The following is a 21,340-nucleotide window of genomic DNA, read 5'->3' on the forward strand; positions in this document are numbered from 1 at the left end:
GCCATTTTCAATAAATTTAATACCGTATAGCGGGTTATTTTAGCGGGGTGTAAATTTTCGCTTATTTTTGCGGATAGAATAAAATCGCCAAAATAAATCCCGCCAATTTAAAAGTGTACATGCAAAGGTAATGTTGAAAATGTTGAATCCGCCAAAATAATAACCGCCAAAATATTTCGTATACCTTATTGAATGAAAATCGCGAAATTTTACACCCGCGAAAAATAACCCGCTATACGGTATATCCAAAGGGCATAACTCTTTAAACAAAAGTGAATTGTCCAGCCATAGAGGATGTGTTATTGCTGATACTAACTATAATACAAGTTTTATAAAAATCTGGTAAAAATTGTACCTTTTTTATGGGTTCAAATGCAAAAACAATATATGAAGGGGAGATGATGAAAAATGGTTCTTTTTTTTTTTAACTTGTTTAATAAAACAGCTATGAATCTGGCAATAACTAAGTATGTAATTATATAGTAACAGTGAAGAAAAGAAGAATGTTTGAAAATTAACTATTTTTAAAACAGCTATGTTCCATCTGTAGGGCGAAGATACAAATGTTCTACAGTTTGTAATAAATCTCACTAGGTGTAGGTTACAGAGACAATTATTGACTTACCTCTAATAACTGGGCTATGTGTATTGAAGCTAATCCCATGGCTAAATTATATCTTTTATTAGGTGTATAACCATCGGTATTGACTTGCATCATTTTACCAACAGCATCAGCCTTACATAATAATATTTCTTTATTTTTATCTAATTCTTCAAATTGCAATAAATTTACATCACTGAAATAAGAAGAATATGTCATATTTATTGTGAGTTCAAGAAATAGCATGAAACAAGTGAGTATTGGTAACTTTATTTAGTTTAGGCCAATTGAAAAATAATAATATACCATAACAATCTGTAAATTCAGAAATTATTGCGATATTTTTATTATCCCCCAAAATGCTAAAGGATTGGGGGATATAAATGCATGCAATAATTTCTACATTTAGAGTAATAATGAGGGTTGTTCTTTTTTCTTGTCCAAGGAAGCTTATATGAACATCAATCAGAGTGCATCTCAATTACATTCAAACCTCCTTTAACTTTGGAGAAGATTATTTATAAATCAGCCTTATTTGGGTTTTGAGCAAGCTTTCAGTAACTGTGAGTACATGATTTGAACTAGCCTTTAAAAACTGTGAGTACTGAGTTTTGAACTAGCTATCAGTTACTGTAAATACTGGGTTCACACAAGCTTTCAGTAACTGTGAAAACTGCATTTGAAACTAGCTTTCAGTTATTGTGAGTACATGGTTTGAACTAGCTTTCAGTAACTTGATAGTACATGTATTGGGTTTGAACTAGCTTTCAGTAACTGTGAATACTGCATTTAAAACTAGCTTTCAGTTATAGTGAGTACATGGTTTGAACTAGCTTTCAGTTATTGTGAGTACACTATTTGAACTAGATTTCAGTTATTGTGAGTACATGGTTTGAACTAGCTTTCAGTTATTGTGAGTACATGGTTTGAACTAGCTTTCAGTTATTGTGTGTACATGGTTTGAACTAGCTTTCAGTTATTGTGAGTACATGATTTGAACTAGATTTCAGGAGCTGTCAATACTTGGTTTGAACTAGCAGTATGTACTGTGAGTACTGGGTTTCGGAAAGTTTTCAGAAACTGATTTTTTGTTTTTTGTTTTTGTGTTTTATTTCAATTTGATCCTTTTTGGCCTCTTCCAAATGTTTTTTTTAAAGTTTATTTAAAGCATATTTACTTACGGTATTTCTGGTTGAAGACCCGGTTGTTCCTTATATTGTGTTTTAAATGTAAATGGAGATATCTTTGCCCAACGATCTTTAAATTCATGGTTTAAATCTTCATCCAATTTCAGATCTGTTAGAGAATATTCTAAATGTGCATGTAGATATCTTCCGTATTCTGTAAAATATAATTAATTGTTGTAGCTCTAGTACATTTCAATTACTAGCCTTATTAGCCTTACACTTATGTTGGATAATTAGGTATCAGTGCAATTTGATTTTATAAATTCATTATTTTTTGCAAAGATTTGCAACATTTCCATTCTAGTTTTTTTCGGACCACAATAAGGTGGATATTATTTTCTGATGCATTAATAATCAATTTGTAAGTAATTTATTGCATACACTTAGTTTGTGAAAGGTGAATGCTAAGGTTTTTTGTTTTCATTTTATGCCTTAAAGCAAATTTCATTGAGACTTGGTATACTCCAGGTTGATTCCTCAAGAAGAATGTGTCCATAGTAAATGGATGCCCCAATCACACTATCATTTTCTATGTTCTATGGACTGTGAAATTGGGGTAAAGACTAATTTGGCATTAAAATTAGAAAGATCATATCATAAGGAACAAGTGTACTATGTTTCAAGTTGATAGGAATTCTTCTTCATCAAAAACTACCTGGACCAAAAACTTTAACCTGAAGCAGAACAAATGAAAGGACAAACCAACGAACAAACGAAGGGATGCACAGACCAGAAAACATATTGTCCATAAATGGGGCATAATAAATGGGGCATAAAAAAATGACCTATTGTTCTTAAAGAAAATAACTCCATGTAGGTATATAATTACAGGTAAAAGACCTTGCATCATAATGTTTGTGACAAATTTACATCTACATACCTCTTAAATAATGAGCTCGCAAAAATTCAGGAGTAGCTTTCATCATAGGCATATTGTTAACCATTACCTGATAATGACATAATTCATATGATGATATAAATGATCTAATACACTATAACAATTCTTTAAAACTTTTTTTTTTATTTACATGTATTATGAAATTATTTTTTACTGATATTTAATTACAAAATTAAATTGACAGAAACAGCAAATATAGACTGAAGCTTGGTTTCTGTTTGTTGTTAGCTTAACTGTCTTCTATGGTTTGTTGTCTTGTCGACATATATTCCACATTTCCATTTCATGAGGAAGTTGTAACATTATGTTCTAACATTGAACTATGGTAAAGTTATATGCATTACACAGTAGTTAATGATATTATAGTATAAATTTAATAAATATCATGAAGATTACATGTATTTTGCCGCATCATAAAATATTTATTGAGATTTCACAACAGGGGTTCAGCTTTTGTATTGTGTTGAAGTCCTCATTGTGACTTTGAGATGAAGATCAGTTATAAAATTGTGAATAGCAGTACTTTTTTTTTGCAATCAGTTTTTCCAAGTGCCTAGTGATTTTTCACAATGATGTAATACATCTTATCCTTTCTTATAAATTATATCAGAAAGTCTTAAAGTAATAAACAAAGAAATTAACTTTGACCTTACCTTTGTTGTTGATTTTAAACCTTCATAGAATTTACCAGTTGCTATATATGACAAAGCTTCCATATACTGACAGTGTATATTGTCTGGGTCTACACTTAAACATTTCTGTAGATGAAAAAAAAACTTAAATGACATGCAAAATTCGCTTTGTAAAATTGTGGTAGGTGTTTTCTTTTTTAATTCTATTGCATTAATTGTACATTTGGATTTCAGAAAGCCAAAACAGATGCTCACTCCTTAATGAAAAGAAGTTAAGTTAGTTAACTAATAATTTGATAGTAAAAACAAGCCAAAAAAAATAATTACAAGAGTGCACATGCTGAAATGTCTCACCTTCTTTACTAATCATTGATATTATGTTGATAGTCCTAAATATAAAGTGCTTTTTTACAACTGTCACATAAACTTAACGTTAACCAAAAAAATATTAAAAAAATGACCACAAAACCATGAAAATGAGGTAAAGGTCAGATGACACCTGCCAGTTAGATGTGTACACCTTACAATCATTCCATACACCAAATAAAGTAGACCTATTGCATACAGTATAAGAAAAACATACCAAAAAACTTAACTATAACCACTGAATCATGAAAATGAGGTCAAGGTCAGATGACACCTGCCAGTTGGACATGTACACCTTACAGTCCTTCCATACACGGAATATACTAGACCTATTGCTTGTAGTATCTGACATATGGACTTGACCACCAAAACTAAACCTTGTTCGCTGATCCATGAAATGAGGTACTGGACAAGGTAAGCACATACCAAATATGGTTATCCTATTACTAATAGTAAGAGAGATATTAACATTACAAAATGTTTTTTTTTTCAAGTAGTCAAATTAGGCCAAGGACATTGGACATGTGACTGACAGAAACTTTGTAACATGAGGCATCCATATACAAAGTATGAAGCATCCAGGTCTTCTACCTTTTAAAATATGAAGCTTTTAGGAAGTTACCTAACACCGCTGTCGTAGCTGGATCACTTTCCCTATGTCAAGCTTTCTGCAACAAAAGCCAAATTAAAAACTGCAAATGAATGGGTTGAGAATTATAAGAATTAAGTACATTCTTCTAGAGATTATTTAGAATATAAATTCATGCAAACTAAAGGTATTTGTTTTTTAGCTTACCGGTAATTTTATAGTCAATGTTGCTCAGATTTTATCTGTCCAAGAACAATAACTTAAATTGAACTTTTTTTCTCATTAAATTTTAAATAAATATCTTTGAGAAATGCAGGCATTCTACTCCAATACAATTAATATTTCCAAGGGACACAACTCTTGTAAAAAGATTTGATAGGCACTTAATTTCAACTAGTTCCAAACAATGCTCATATAAATCTTTGACATAAATTGGATAAAATCTGGCAAAAGTTGACATAAATCAGATAAAATCTGGCAAAAATTATTATCTTGAGAGCACCAAAAAGACCAGACAAACAGACCCCAAGACAAATGCCAGATATTTATTAGTCCCCAGCATTTGTTTGTGCAGGTGACAATTATAATCACATCCACACAACTCCGTCTTACCTGGTCATCCTGTAAAGATTTCATTGGATCACCACTATAGTAATACATATTTGCTCTCAACTGTAAGGTTAATGAATGATTGGAATTTATTTCTAAGGATCTGTTAAACTTTCCTCTTGCTGCTCGTAAATTACCAAGTTCTCTGAAAATACCAAAGTAAGAATGTTATAAAAAAAAATGCAAAATCTCCAATACAAACCCACACAGAACTCTTTCAAATTTGCCTGAAATATGGAAACATGATTTAAACCAAGAAATATGAATCAGTTAGACAAAGTTAACAATGTTATGACGGCATATTATATACATGTATATTTCATTAAATTGGGGAAAATGCAGATATTATACAAATTAATATCTATATCTCCTTGTTTAAACAGCTTTGGGAAGCTTTCAGAAAATATATATATTTTTAACAATGATTCCACTCAAATATAAAATTGTTATTTTGGTGTGCCCATACTTTTCCAATACAAAATATACTCAAAAGTTATTTCACAATCAGGAAAATTGAAAAAAAATTCATCATGGTTTAAGACCTGAAGGGACCTACACTAATTATTTAAATAGTTAAATGAACTACTACTGACTTTGAACATTTGGAAAGATGGAAGGACAGTGTTACACCAAAATCTATTTCTTTTTGACCTGTTAGCCTGACCTTTGTGATACATGTACATGTATCTTTACATCCAATACATAACAAAACTTACTTGTAAGCCTGGCCTACACTGGAACAAGCATCAATATGATCTGGCTGTACTTTTAATACCTCTTTAAATACTTCTATTGCATTCTGAAAAGTTAATTTGATCAAAAACTAATACATTTCCTTTGAATACGGTGTAAAATTTGATGTTCTTAAAACTGGCATGAAAAAAATAAAAATTATTTTTGATAAAGCAAGGTATAATGACTTAAGTTATTAAAATGTTTATCTTTTATTACATTACTTTCAACTCAAGTAACACACTTTAGGATTAAACGCCTTTTTAGAGGAATTTATTGGTGTATAAACTCGACCAATTCACTCACAAACAAATAAAAGTCCAAAGTTCAGACTTTTATGACATGTTTGTGAGTGACTTGGTCCAGTTTATACACAAATAAATTCCTTTTAAAAGGCATTTAATCCTTATAATTCTTTAAAATTGGAGAAAGGGAATATATTTTTCAACAATTGTTAACTCTATCAAACATAAATTGTATATTGTTTACATTGGTTATGAAAAGAAGTCCGGTCAACGTCGTCAATCAACAAATAACCAACATTAAGATCAACTACCTGAAGTTCTCTCTATCAATGATATCAACATATTCCCTTATATGTAAATCATATAAGATTATCTTGTTATATTAACTATAACCCGCAAAAAGTGCATTGCAAAAAGTGCATAGTATAGAATTCCAAATACAATATCAGACTCCTGTTTCCAGATAAAACTATTTACTTAATTCAGCATTATCTCTATATATATTTTTTTTTGTCCAAAGTGGTGACAGTGGACATAATTTTGAATTTATGAAACTTATGAAACAGATAAATACTTTTATACAAATCTAAAAGTATTTAAACACAGTAGGCAAAGAACAGTTTCGTTATTGGTTTTTTTCATACTATTTTGAAATACTGAACAACCTTTATTTAAACATGAATCACATAGTAAAGATTTGACAGATAGACTTTACCCGAATTCTTCCTCTATAGTATTGTGCTAATCCCAAGTGGTACAGATTGGTAATATATGTAGGACTGTCTTTATCTAATGTTAACTTGAAATCTTTCTCTGCATCTGAAAAATTCTACAAAAGATAATGAAAATGAGTAATTATCAAAATGAACAGAAATCCTATATCTAGATGAGGGAAAAAAATAAATTACAGAACACAACATTAGTAGGAAGATCATTGAAGTAATCATTAAATAAAATTGATGTAGGATGATTACAATAGTCCACTTTAAAATTACCAATTTTGCTTTCATTTTTTTTCAAATGGGAAAAAGGAAAACAACCCCTATTGAGGGCAAACTGAGGTCCTTTTCTATCTAAACTATGCATCATGACAATGGTAAATTGTCCAGGAAATGACAATTTTGTTGAGTTAAAATGTGCTTAAAATGTGCTAAAAAACCTTCAACGTAAAAAGGGGATTGTAAATTATAGAGCTATAAAATGGAAATACTAAATAATTCCTAATATGCATGTCTTCTATGAGTTGTCTCTCTTTTCTCTTGGATTTATTTAACAACTCAAATGCAATTTACAAAATCTTACCTCCAGTAAAAGGTTTACAACTCCTCGTAGGAAAAAGATTCTTGTTGGAGCATTTAACTTGATAGCTTTATTGAAATCATTCAAAGCATCAGGGTAGTGACGAATTGCCATGTAAGCCTGCAAAATAACATTAAACAGATATTTATACTATAATGTTTGCAGTAACTTCAAAAACTTATATTTTCTTTAATAGATTAAAATTATGCCATCTTTCATAATTGTTAAATAAAATTAGCTTAAATGTAAAGGCTGTTTGTTTTCACTTTTAAATTATTTTATATTCATTGTGTTATCTCAAAGCTATTTATAGCTTACTACATAGCATGGGTTTTGCTCATTGGTGAAAGCTGTACAATAACCTGTAAAACTAGAAATGGGGAATTTGTCAAAGAGACAACAACCTGACCAAACAGCAGAAAACAGCTGAAGGCCACCATAGGGTCTTCAATACAGCGAGAAATTTCTGTATAAAACAAAGCTTTTGACATCATGGAACATATATAATTTAAAGTACAGTTTTTTCTCTGTTTTTTTTTTTCAGACACGGAGAATTTTATTATTTTAATCAAGTCACTAAGAAGTATGTGTTCAAGTTTTCTATGATGTATCTAGTAATATTTGTTTTATCTTTATGATATATCTTCTATTACCTCCCCTCTTCTTGCAAATGGTTCATGAAAATTTTCTGTTCTGTGTATGACTTCAGTAAATTCTCTGATAGATTTAGCTGCATTGGCTTTTTCCTGGTGAATAGAGGGAACAGATGTATGGTATAATCCAAGGTATTTCAATAGTTTTATATACAAGTTTTACCAAATAGATTATTTGTTCTTTTCATAATTTTACAAAACAAAGTGTTTCTTTTTAATATTTTCTAGAAACTGCAACAAGTTAAATAATTTGTACATTAGGCTCTTTGTTGTTTTACACTTTTTCTATAGAGGAGAAATCTTATACTGCAGGATCCATGACTATAAAAAACTTAAGTGGTTCTCAAGATGATTAAAAAATTGAAATTACAATGTGTTAAGTTTGGGGGGAATTTACTTTGTAAAATTAGAAGTTTAGCATCAAGTGAAAGTGGAAACATTTCAATGAATTAAAAAAAAAAATGGATAATGTGTTCATTGAACACAGATGCTGCCCCTGATTGCATATTATGTTATAAAGGGACATAAGTCAAGCACAATAAAAAGGGATGCAAACCAAAATCAAATTGATCTGTGTTTTGTGGTAATAAGCATTGTGTATAAGTTTCATATCATTTGGTCGAAACAAATTAAAGTTGGCGAAAAAGAAACTAATTTTGGGATTTACAAATGCACAGTAGACTAGGTTCACATTTAATTACAAAAAATAACAAATATCTGTTTACCAATTATAAATTACTGCAAGATCTCACTATTCAAGTATCAAATAAAAGTATCAAATTGGTAATCATATTCGTTGTTTTGCTAACTTCATTAAATCTCAACAAAAAACCTTTTAGTCATCTTTTTTACCCATAACCACCACTTAGGTAAAAGTTTTCCACTACCAGAAAAAAGTTCCATGTAACCTGAACCAATGAAACATTATTCCATTATCAATGTAAAAAGTTCTATGTAACCCTAACCTAGGATACATCATTCAACAATTAGAGAAAAGTTCCCTGTACCCTAACCTAGGATACATCATGTCCTTGCAAAGTAATCAATTTACCTGTAAACCTCGCCTGGCATACACCATTCCTCTGCCATAGTAAGCACCTTTTAAATCATTACTTTCCTGAAACAAAATGCATAGAAAAGTGATTTTTACATACAAAGTTATTAACATAAGGCAGGTGCTACCTAATATCTCCCAAAGGTTATTGGTGCATATTACTTTAACTATTAAATCATTAATTTTTTTAATAGTCAGAAATACAAATATTCACGAAAGTATATGCCCACAAATGATGTGTCAGGAATAATCTGTAAAAAAAAAGTCTCTTGTATTCATTGGTGTCAGGTTGTTAAAAGTTAATGTTTAAGGCTAGTGGTTAACACAAAGCCCAAAGGAAGCATAAGAAAGCATAAATGGTAGAAGTTTATGTTTGGGTCCCATTTATGCTTCATTTGGTCATTCAAACATAATATCAGATGTTGAAATTTATTTTCTTGTTTTCAAATTCATTTATGTTCCATGCACTATGATATAACAATGACTAATTACATATATAAGAATGACTATACATTTACTTACATACAAAACTTCGTTAAATGTCTTCATTGCTGCATCATAACTTCCCATGTTTAACAATACAAATCCTAAAGCTGGAAAATATAATAAATGAAGTATTGGATGCATTCTCTTCTTTTTATTTCAATTACTCGAAGCAAAATTTCATGACATCTATATCTACTGCATATAACACAAAAAATCTCTACAGAACATAGTTGTTGTCCATTCTAATGTTATCATTAAACAGAAAATGAAAATGAAACATTGTTAAATCTTGATTTCCTTGTTCATATTTCCTTCATAAGTGGTACAAATAGTTGACAATAAGGATTCTTTTACAAATAAACATTGTATGAATATTTAATGATTTTAATAAAATATAATCCTTTATAAATAAACATGCATAGACCTATAGAACTTGATATACCAAGAAAATCATTCATCATGTTGAAATGGACAATTACAAACAAATTATAAAAGATATTTGTGTAGTTCATTTTGCTTGATAAGATGAAATATATTATAATTATTTTAAAAATATATTAAAATCTGACAGAAAATGTTTTTCTCATGTGTAGATGTATTGACATGCTAGATTTCATAATCTTTAAGGTAAAATTTAAATATTATGTCACAGCAGTGATCCAACATGTATAAAGGATAACTATTTACATAACGCTGTATTAATGTAATTTAAATGTACTGCATTACACCATACTAATAACACAATATAATAAAGTTAGCAATTATAACTTGAAAACTTCCTGGAAGCATTTTCTACTAAATTATAAATACCTACATGTAAGTGAGAAAACCCTTATTAATACAAGTACTCAGTATTTCAAAGTTTAACATACCTACAACCTCAGCAATTGTGATACCAGCAATTCTTTGTTTTACCTATTTTTTATCCTTAGGATATTGTGATTCTAGTCATAATCTATCCTTACTAATTTAAATCAGCCTCTGACAGGATTTTGTGATTCTAATCATAATCTATTCTACCTTTTTTTTAATAAGCTTCAGGATTTTGTGATTCTACTCATAATTTATCCTACCTTGTTTTTTTTATAAACCTCACAATTTGTTATACTAGCTATACTTTATCTTACATAATTTTCAACCAACCTCAGAATTTTGTGATTGTAGTCATAATTTATCCATACTGCATATTACTAAATTATTCAATCTGCTTTTTGATTTTGCGATGCTAGCCATACTTTATCTGGGACAATATCCCTAATGTGCCTTTAAATGTGTAAACAAAAAATCTCTGTGTTGTGATATCTTACACATTTCTATGATAAACAAATGACTGAGCAGAACCATTTGTGTTAATTTAGAAAGAAGAGGAACACAGAATAAATGTGTAAAAACTATGGAGCTATTAAATGTGTTCAAAGAACTTATTGTGTTAAAAATGGGATTTTTCATCACCAGGAGCTGCATCACAAAAGGATACTTGCAGTTTGCTAATTTACGGAAAAAGTAATCTCTCTTCGTACCCCGAAAATTTAACCACATATGTGAAAATGTCTCAGCTTCAAAACGAGCCATCATACATATCCTAGTTAACTATATGGACTGAGCAACAGAAGAAAACGTTTTTTGTGATTCTAGCCATACTTTATCATACCCTAGTTCATTATCAGTCTCAGGATTTTGTGATTTTAACCCTACTTTATCTCACCTAGTTTTTTATCAGCCTCAGGATTCTGTGATGCTAGAGGTACTAGATCTCTCTCAACTATCTCTGTGGCCAAATCCTAAATAAATCAATGGTCATTCAATTTCTGCTCATTTAAGTTTTTTTGGAGTCAATTAGTAATTAACTTTCTTTCTTTTATATGAAAGATTTTTAGAGTGAACTGTTTGTCTTGTTTTGCAGCCCATACAATGTTACTCTATGCAGAATTCAATATCATGTCTTTTTCTTTGGACATTCAATCCATAATGTATCATTGTCATCTATGGATACCTTGTTACATTTAATTTCCCAATACTATCTGCTTAAATTTTAGTCATGTAAATTATCCAGGCATATAAGTTAATATATATATGGATTATTTTCTAAAGTATCATGATTATCAGTTCAAGTGTCACACTAAAACCTCAAGGAGGATGGAAATGGGAAAATATAAATTCTGTTCAAATCCCAAAATAAACAGTCTAAAGTATGGGAAACTGTATCATATCATTTGTAATGTTGATTTTTTTTTTATAATATTCATTTAACTTAACCAATATCATGAATATAGCAACCTGTTTTATTCAAAAAGTGAACAAATAAAATAACAAGAATGTGTCCATAGTTCACGGATGCCCCACTCACACTATCATTTTCAGTAGACCGTGAAAAAAATAATGCCCTTAGTAGGGGCAAAAATAAATAACCAAAATTCCAGCCTCATGTTGAATGACAACAATGGTGCATGACTAGCTCGTTATCAAATGATTAGGGTATGTTGTACCATGTGATATAGACATTATCAAATGATTAGGGTATGTTGTACCATGTGATATAGACATTGTTTGTTCATTATGCTCTCAATCATTTGATATTTTCTGGTTTTTCAATCTTTTGAGTTATATGTTAAAAACTCTAAATGATATTCTTGTCCCTGTAAACTGAAAAAATCAAAATGATTAAATAAAACTAGAGGCTCTAAAGAGCCTGTGTCGATCACCTTGGTATATGTGAATTAAACAAAGGAAGCAGACAGTTCATGACAAAATTGTGTTTAGGTGATTGTGATGTGTTTGTACATCTTACTTTACTGAACATTCTTGCTGCTTACATAATGAACTTGTCCGTGTAGTTTCAGTGGAAAATGTTAGTAAAAATTTACAAATTTTATGAAAATTGTTAAAAATTGATTTTAAAGGACAATAACTTCTTAGGGGGTCAATTGACCATTTTGGTCATTTTGACTTATTTTTGAGTCTTAAATTGCTGTACATTATTGCTGTTTACAGTTTTTCTCTATCTATAATAATATTCCAATAATTACCCAAAACAGCAAAATTACCAATTTAGGGGTAGCACCCTAACAACGAGTTGTCCCATTCATCTTAAAATTTCAGGGCAGATAGATCTTGACCAGATAAACAATTTTACCCTTTGTCAGATTTGCTCTAAATGCTTTGGTTTTTGAGAAATAACCAAAACTGCATTTAACCTCCATGTTCTATTTTTAGCCGTGGGGGCCATCTTGGTTGGTTGGCCGGGTCAAAAAACACAATTTTTAAAACTAGATACATCAATGATGATTGTGGCCAGGTTTGGATTAATTTGGCCCGGTAGTTTCAGAGGAGAAGATTTTTGAATAAAAATCATGGATATTTACGAAAAATGGTTAAAAATTGACTATAAAGAGCAATAACTCCTAAAGGGGTCAACTGACCATTTTGGTCATGTTGACTTATTTGTAAATCTTACTTTGCTGAACATTATTGTTGTTTACAGTTTATCTCCATCTAGACTAATATTCAAGATAATAACCAAAAACAGTAAAATTTCCTTAAAATGATCAAATTTAGGGGCAGCAACCCAACAATGGGTTGTCTGATTCATCTGAAAATTTCAGGGCAGATAGATCTTGACCTGATAAACTTTTTTACCTCATGTCAGATTTGCTCTAAATGCTTTGGTTTTTGAGTTATAAGCCAAAAACTCCATTTTACCCCTATGTTCTATTTTTAGCCATGGTGGCCATCTTGGATGGTTGGCCAGGTAATAAAACACAAACTTTAAACTAGATACATCAATGATGATTGTGGCCAAGTTTGGATTAATTTGGCCCAGTAGTTTCAGAGGAGAAGATTTTTGTAAAAGATCATGGATATTTACGAAAAATGGTTAAAAATTTACTATAAAGGGCAATTACTACTAAAGGGGTCAACTGACCATTTTGGTCATGTTGACTTATTTGTAAATCTTACTTTGCTGTACATTATTGCTGTTTATAGTTTATCTCTATCTATAATAATATTCAAGATAATAACCCAAAACAGCAAAATTTCCTTAAAATTACCAATTTAGGGGCAGCAACCTAACAACGAGTTGTCCGATTCATCTAAAAAATTCAGGGCAGATAGATCTTGACCAGATACACAATTTTACCATGTCAGATTTGCTCTAAATGCTTTGGTTTTTGAGTTATAAGCCAAAAACTCCATTTTACCCCTATGTTCATTTTTTAGCCATGGTGGCCATCTTGGATGGTTGGCCGGGTAATTAAACACAAACTTTAAACTAGATACATCAATGATGATTGTGACCAAGTTTGGATTAATTTGGCCCGGTAGTTTCAGAGGAGAAGATTTTTGTAAAAGATAACAACGCCGGACGCAGGAGGACGCCGACGGACGCCAGACGCCAAATGAAAAGCTTCTATTTGTGAGACAGATTACCTCAAGACTATGCTGACATGTTTCTGTTTCTTCCTTGACACAATATCCAGAATCCCTAAGTGTTGAGCAGAGTCCCACAGGAGGGTCAGATGATTTGTCATCTAAAAATTAAGAAAAAAAATTAAATTAGTTACATTCTTACATGTATATGAGTAAACAGGGACAGATCTCAAAAAACATGTTTAACCCCGCCACATTATGGCACCCGTCCCAAGTCAATTCATGTTTAGTTGTTCCCAATGAATTGAACTAACTATAATATAAACCTTAACAATGGATGAAGCTTGCACCTCTGCTGCCACTTGAAACAGTTTAAGTCCCGCTTATTTACTCTGTCAAGGCATCACATTACTAAGCCAGCAAAATAGGCCATTAAGGGTTTTTATTCAATGTTTGAATGCAAAGTTTAGGAAAGGTCTCAAAATTATGTTAGGTAGAGAAATAAGAACAACAAATTTGTTAAAAGACAAGTAATTTAACATACTCCAAAAACTTGGTTGAGGAAAATTGGTAGATTTTGGAAAAATTTATCATGCTAAAAACTAAAAAATATGGAAATAACATATTTTTCTCTAAGGCCTATAAAACTAATACATACATGACATATGGTTCCATTAACAAGCTGGAAAATGTTAGGAGTTGGTAGGCAAATTGTCTTAATTTCAAAAAGTTTTCACAAGTTTGAACAGGAGAAACAATGTTTGACTTTAATAGTGCTTTACAAAATTGAGGAAAACAACTTCAATCATTGTCAATTGAGTACTTAAAATTAGGGTAGGTATATATATCACCATTGACATGTATATAGGAAAAGTGAACATACAAGTATATTTTAAGGTAAAGGTCAATTGAGATTGTTGCTGGTAAATGTTTCCTTACAAACTTTGATTGTTATTTTTTTTCCCAGAATTGTGTACATACATGTAAAACAAGATCCTTGTAAAATTTCAATCAATTATATAAACATGTATTTCAAAATAATGATATGTATTTCCCTGTATTGAATACTTCAAATCAGTGGATGAAATGTAAGATTGTGAAGAAATTTAAAGTTTACAGAAGTATTGATAATACTAACCTAACACAGATTCTGACAGGAGTGCACTCCCCCCCCCCTTTTTTTTTATAATTCAGTTGTTGGCATGAAACGGGTTATGTTCTTCTCATATATGTTATGATGGTATGATACTGAACCCCTAACTGGAAGGAGTGTGCCTGTTATTCATATGATGAAGACATAGTCTTTAAATCAGTTTAATTGAAGTCTGGAGCTGGCATGTCAGTTAACTGCTAGTAGTGAACTTTCAGTACCTGATTATTAAAAAAGGAGTTATTATAGTAAATATTTTACTATCTACAGCTGGCAAAGTTTATTAAGTGAAAGATAAAATTAATTGCTATATATATTTGATTTAAATTGCAGGGTTTCCCCTGGGTCAATTATTTTTTTCGCCACCTCTTTCGCCAAAACAATATATTTTTCGCCACTTTATTATTTTTTCGCCAAGTAACACAATATATTTTTCTTTTAAAATTTTCCTTTTTTCAGCCCCCCCCCCCCCCCCCCCCCCCCCCCCTAAATAAGAAGTGGTTTTTACAACAGAACGAAGCATCTTATCACTTGAAATTGATCCCTCATGTAAGGTGTAGTCATTATATTGAAGGGTTACTCTCATGCCAACCTTTTGAATATATTTCGTCATAACGACAGTTTTCTTTTCTAGACCATCGTAAATAAGTAAAACTATATGCTTGAAACAAGTGTGTCACTGAAACGACTTTGGAGTACCCACTCAAATCAATTATCTATATGAAAGTTAAATGATAAAGTTTTAAATCAGAGACCTTTCTTGCTTTTGAACATTTTCCGTCATAACAACAATTTTCTTTTCTGGACTATCATTAAAAGAAGAAGAGGCAGCGTAAAAATTTTGCTTCAAATACGTGCGTCGCAAAGTGGTTAATAGTTCCCTTTTGTGACATGTGACAGAAGCCATTTAATCATATCATTTTGTCATATTATAACAATCAACACCTTTATTAATTAGTCCTTTGATGTTGATAGCTATGAGTGCAATCAGCTGATTATCGATTTTCTGTCAAAATCTTAACGAGTTCAAGGTGAATTCCGAGTATTGTCTGATTGGTAAAGTCAGAGAAACACGAAAAAAAGTAAATAAACAAGATGGCTGAAAATAAATCGTTTTATTTATTTCTTTCGCCAAATTCTTTCGCCAATGACGAATTTTAATCGCCAAAATTATTATTTTTTCGCAAATTGCGAAAATGGCGACCGCCAGCGGAAACCCTGTAAATTGTCAACAAATAAAAAAGATGTATTAACAATGAAATAAATATTCAAACTAAAATTGAGAATGGAAATGGGGAATATGTCAAAGAGACAACAACCCGACCAAAATAAAAAAACACAACAGCAGAAGGTCACCAACAGGTCTTCAATGTAGCGAGAAATTCCCGCACCCGGAGGCGTCCTTCAGCTGGCCCCTAAACAAATATATACTAGTTCAGTGATAATGAACGCCATACTAATTTCCAAATTGTACACAAGAAACTAAAATTTAAATAATACAAGACTAACAAAGGCCAGAGGCTCCTGACTTGGGACAGGCGCAAAAATGCGGCGGGGTTAAACATGTTTGTGAGATATCAACCCTCCCCCTATACCTCTAACCAGTGTAGAAAAGTAAAAGCATAACAATACGCACATTAAAATTCAGTTCAAGAGAAGTCCGAGTCTGATGTCAGAAGATGTAACCAAAGAAAATAAACAAAATGACAATAATACATAAATAACAACAGACTACTAGCAGTTAACTGACATGCCAGCTCCAGACTTCAATTAAACTGACTGAAAGATTATGATTTCATCATATGAACATCAGGCACAATCCTTCCCGTAAGGGGTTTTGTATCATACCATCATAACATATATGAGAAGAACATAACCCGTGTCATGCCAACAACTGTTTTTAGAATAAATGTGTTTAGTTCCGACGCAAAGACCTTATCAGTGACTCAATATTAACGCCAAAATATGCAATCTTTAATGACTTGACAACAGTATCGTAATTATATCCCTTCTTAATAAGTCTATTCAAAGGTTTTGTAAGTTTATGAGGTGAATACTGACACCTTTGTGCTTTATAAAGAATATTTCCATAAAAAATTGGATGTGAAATACCTGAACGTATAAAAAGTCTGCATGTTGAGCTATATTTACGAATGATGTCTTTATACCGATGATAAAATTTAGTAAATGTTTTGACTAGTTTGTGATATCGAAAACCCTGGTGTAATAATTTTTCAGTAATAAATAAATTTCTCTCGTTAAAATCTAAAACATTGTTACATACACGAGCGAATCGTACAAGTTGAGATATATAAACACCGTAAGATGGTGACAAGGGAACGTCACCATCTAAAAACGGATAATTAACGATAGGAAATGAAAAATCATCCCTTTTATCATAAATTTTAGTATTCAGCTTTCCGTTAGTGATATAGATATCAAGATCGAGGAAAGGGCAGTGGTCATTGTTAGTATTAGCTTTATTTAAAGTAAGTTCATCGGGATAAATTTCATTAATATACATGTATACTGAAGTCGTCATTATTGAGAGCCAAAATATCATCCAAATATCTAAAAGTATTATTAAATTTGTTTATCAGATGTTTATTTAATTTATTTAATTTAATTTATTTAATTTTTTTAACATTTTTTTGTTAGGGACTTACTAGTTGGTCTTAGGAATGGGTTAAATATAGGTACCATAATAATATATTATTTTAAATAAAAGTTCCATAATAATGATAGTGCACAACATTTCAAGCCTGAAGTCTGTATTGAGGAATTCATCATTTACCAAAAAAAATTGATTACCATCACAATTTGTTTGACCATTATTTCACAAATGTTTAAAGATATGTTGTACATTTCCACTGGTTTCAGACAAGTCATTGATCATATATTTGCTGCATTGTTTTCCATTTGCTCAAAATTTGCCATAGATTTGGAAACAACAAAAATCTGCCATAGATAACTAGGAAATTACAAAACTTGACATAGATTTGGGATAGCATGCCGTCACATTTGCCATAGATTAGGAATATCATTTATGGCATAGATTTGGAACCCATCATAGATTTGAGTCCTACATCTATATTTGTTTAGGGGACAGCTGAAGGACGCATCCAGGTGCAGGAATTTCTCACTGCATTGAAGACCTGTTGGTTACCTTCTGCTGTTGTCTGTATTATGGTCGGGTTAACGTTGTTGTCTCTTTGACACATTTCCCATTTCCATTCTCAATTTTATTATTGGTACAGGTTTGCACTGTTATTAGTTACCACTGGTACAAATTTACAATGGTACGAGCTGACTTGCTTCACTCTGGACTACTTAATACGATTTCTGTATCATTAAAGTCAATGAAAGTGCAAGGAATATAAAAATCAGACACACATTTAGGATTGGAGACTTGTGGGGCATACATTTGTAACTCTTAAAACAATGTATGATAATGTTGATGATCACAACAATTTGTTTCCTGATTGAATGCTCTTATTAGTTATCGAAGTTATTCTAATTACTTACAGAAGGTGAAGAAGTGATATGATACCAGTTTTTAAAATTTTAAAAGAAATCAAAGATATCTCTTATGAAAGATTTTTTACTATCATCAGTACAAATACCCATGGGCATAATTTGAAATTAGTCAAACCTAGATGTAACACTTCTTTTCGATTAAGACATTTTTCACAACATATAATAAAGATTGGAAAACCTACCAGCTGAAGTTATTTCCTCAAAATCGGTAGAAGCTTTTGAAATTAATATAGACCATCATTGGAAGTCAGTCATTTATCCAGGGGCGGATCCAGTCATTTTAAAAAGGGTGGAGGGGGTTCCCAACCCAGGACAAAAAGCAGGGGAGTCCAAAAATATGTCCCCATTCAAATGAATTGATCATCCAAAAAGAAGGGGGTCCAACCCGTGAAACCCTCCCTGGCTGAGTCCCCCTGGATAAGCCACTGAGTATCTGTCAGATGAGGACACAAATAGTTTTCTATATATCTTTTAATATTGTGGGAAATATTGCATCAAATCATGCAGGATTGATGATTGTATCAGTTTTGAAAGTGTACCAAAATGTGGTGGGCTAAAAAGGATAGGATCCTTCCATGGCATATGAGCCCAACAACGATCTTACAAGTTACAGGCCAATCTGCCTCTGAAAATGCACTTTGGACAGTAAATTAGATATCGTTTAATATATTTCTGTGATTTTGATAATAACAACAAATCGCAATTAAAATCACAAACCACATTCAGGCGCAGCTTCTCCTATTGTCAGAAAGACACTCGATCCTAGTCCGGATAATCGAGGTCCAGCGTTGACAGCTTGTTGACTGCATGATCCACATGTGTCTCCCTTGACAGGTTCCAAACGTTTCACTTCAAAAACCTGAATCACTCCATCTTCGTTCTCTACTTGAACGTTTGCGACATCGCACATTTGGCAAACCTTTACTTTAAAAGCACAAAAAGTAAGCAAAAGTTGCAAAACAAATCTAACTTTCTTTTCCATGTCACCAGTTGGTTAAAAGGAAGTAAATATAGATCGCTGGCGCCACCTAGATTTTACATCCAAGATAATAGGTAGAAGTAAATTTATTTTCTGCTGCCTTGGTAATTAGAAATTAAAATTGAAATAGTGAGAAATGAGTGTTGGCCATTGGTGTAGAAATAGCGAGAAATTTAGAGAAAACTCTCTAAGACTAGCAAGATTTTCTGTGCCAAATTAAGCATGGGGTGTTCTTCATTCATACTATTTCGAAAATTCCGGAACCGTTGAGTACCCTTAAAAAATGCCATTTTTCTATCAAAAAAGCTGCGGCACCATATGTGTTTGACCATTGCAATTACACCCAAAGGTGTTGATAATTCAGAATTCGAATCTTTTTTTAATGGATCTTTGATAGTGAAAAGGCAGGACCAAATAAGGTTACCATTGTCGCCTATGTAAATAATTACTTCCTTGTAACCTAAAGCAAAATGACGATTTCTGGCGCATCACTGTATTTTTCGAGATATTTTAGAAATTGGATCGGTAAATTAATAAGGTACTAAGTGATTAACTATATCAGAAGAAAATTGCTGATCGCCGTGAAACTATAGTCTATATCAAATTTTTACTGTTTTTTTGTTCTTCTGTCTCAGGGGTAGGGTTCATCGAGCTACTGTAAAAACGAGAATTCTGTCAAGGACTCTGTCTTTAATAATTTCTCCTCATCCTCGATAACACTGAATGTATTTATGCATATCTAAAAAAAGGGGGGCTTATTTTTGCTCACATTAGCGATTTTTTTGTATTTTTAATGGCTAAAATGTGCCAAAATGACCGTAAAATATTAAAAATTAGGTAAAAAATCAAAGGCTATACATGTTTCTCCTTAGTATCGTCGAATTGAATATTCTGAACACAATTCATATAAAACACATAACAGCAATGATGAATTCTTAGTTTCAGCATTTTTATAGTCTGTTTCATAAAATATTTTGACTCTTATGCAACGGTGTCCATATATTCGCGATAAAGACATATAATTTGGACACAGTTATTAAATTATCAGCCTAAAGTCTTTAATAGACCCCAATCGAACTTCATTAATCAAAAACCGCGTTTTAAATATAACCAAACAGTCAAAATGAGCTGGTCAATTGTCCCAAGTCTGTAAAAAGTAACGTTTTCTGTAAAGGGGGTACCTGTAAAGAAAGTCATTTTAAATGGTGAATAATTGTCTCTTTAATCCAAAATTTTGAACTTAAGCAGCAGTAGTATATAGTAATCGACTAACGTAAAGGTTGTCCGATTTTATTTCAATATGTGTCAGTATAGGTTAAAAGGAAGTAAATATAGATCGCTGGCGCCACCTAGATTTTACATCCAAGATAATAGGTAGAAGTAAATTTATTTTCTGCTGCCTTGGTAATTAGAAATTAAAATTGAAATAGTGAGAAATGAGTGTTGGCCATTGGTGTAGAAATAGCGAGAAATTTAGAGAAAACTCTCTAAGACTAGCAAGATTTTCTGTGCCAAATTAAGCATGGGGTGTTCTTCATTCATACTATTTCGAAAATTCCGGAACCGTTGAGTACCCTTAAAAAATGCCATTTTTCTATCAAAAAAGCTGCGGCACCATATGTGTTTGACCATTGCAATTACACCCAAAGGTGTTGATAATTCAGAATTCGAATCTTTTTTTAATGGATCTTTGATAGTGAAAAGGCAGGACCAAATAAGGTTACCATTGTCGCCTATGTAAATAATTACTTCCTTGTAACCAGTTCAACTCCTCTTTTCACGCCTCCACTGGTAAAAGAGTAGATTAGGGGAATGAACTCTACCGAACGTGCGTTTTTTTTTATTATAATAACACGCTTTTAAAGTTTAAACTTGCATAGATTTCATGAACGTATAGTAGGACCGCAGTTAACGTGAAATACTTTATAGAAATAAAACAAACTTTCTAGCTTTAA

The 21,340-nt window shown here is 31.6% G+C and overlaps 1 protein-coding gene across 1 annotated transcript in view; it reads right to left on the reverse strand.

The window, feature by feature from the left end:
- Positions 1–21,176, reverse strand: part of LOC134712458 (tetratricopeptide repeat protein 13-like) — a 31,334-nt gene extending 10,158 nt beyond the window's left edge. The window contains exons 1-15 of the mRNA XM_063574009.1: positions 21,144–21,176; positions 19,124–19,391; positions 13,780–13,880; positions 11,057–11,132; positions 9,388–9,458; positions 8,863–8,928; positions 7,812–7,904; positions 7,162–7,278; positions 6,575–6,688; positions 5,599–5,681; positions 4,886–5,027; positions 3,340–3,444; positions 2,669–2,735; positions 1,783–1,942; positions 626–797 (exon numbers count right to left, since the gene is read on the reverse strand). Coding sequence (XP_063430079.1) covers positions 626–797; positions 1,783–1,942; positions 2,669–2,735; positions 3,340–3,444; positions 4,886–5,027; positions 5,599–5,681; positions 6,575–6,688; positions 7,162–7,278; positions 7,812–7,904; positions 8,863–8,928; positions 9,388–9,458; positions 11,057–11,132; positions 13,780–13,880; positions 19,124–19,388 — 1,632 coding nt within the window. The 5' untranslated portion in view covers positions 19,389–19,391; positions 21,144–21,176. The remainder of the gene's footprint in view (positions 1–625; positions 798–1,782; positions 1,943–2,668; positions 2,736–3,339; positions 3,445–4,885; positions 5,028–5,598; positions 5,682–6,574; positions 6,689–7,161; positions 7,279–7,811; positions 7,905–8,862; positions 8,929–9,387; positions 9,459–11,056; positions 11,133–13,779; positions 13,881–19,123; positions 19,392–21,143) is intronic.
- Positions 21,177–21,340: the final 164 nt, after the last annotated feature.

This window comes from Mytilus trossulus, chromosome 3 (assembly GCF_036588685.1).
Source record: "Mytilus trossulus isolate FHL-02 chromosome 3, PNRI_Mtr1.1.1.hap1, whole genome shotgun sequence".
Lineage (NCBI taxonomy): Eukaryota > Metazoa > Mollusca > Bivalvia > Mytilida > Mytilidae > Mytilus > Mytilus trossulus.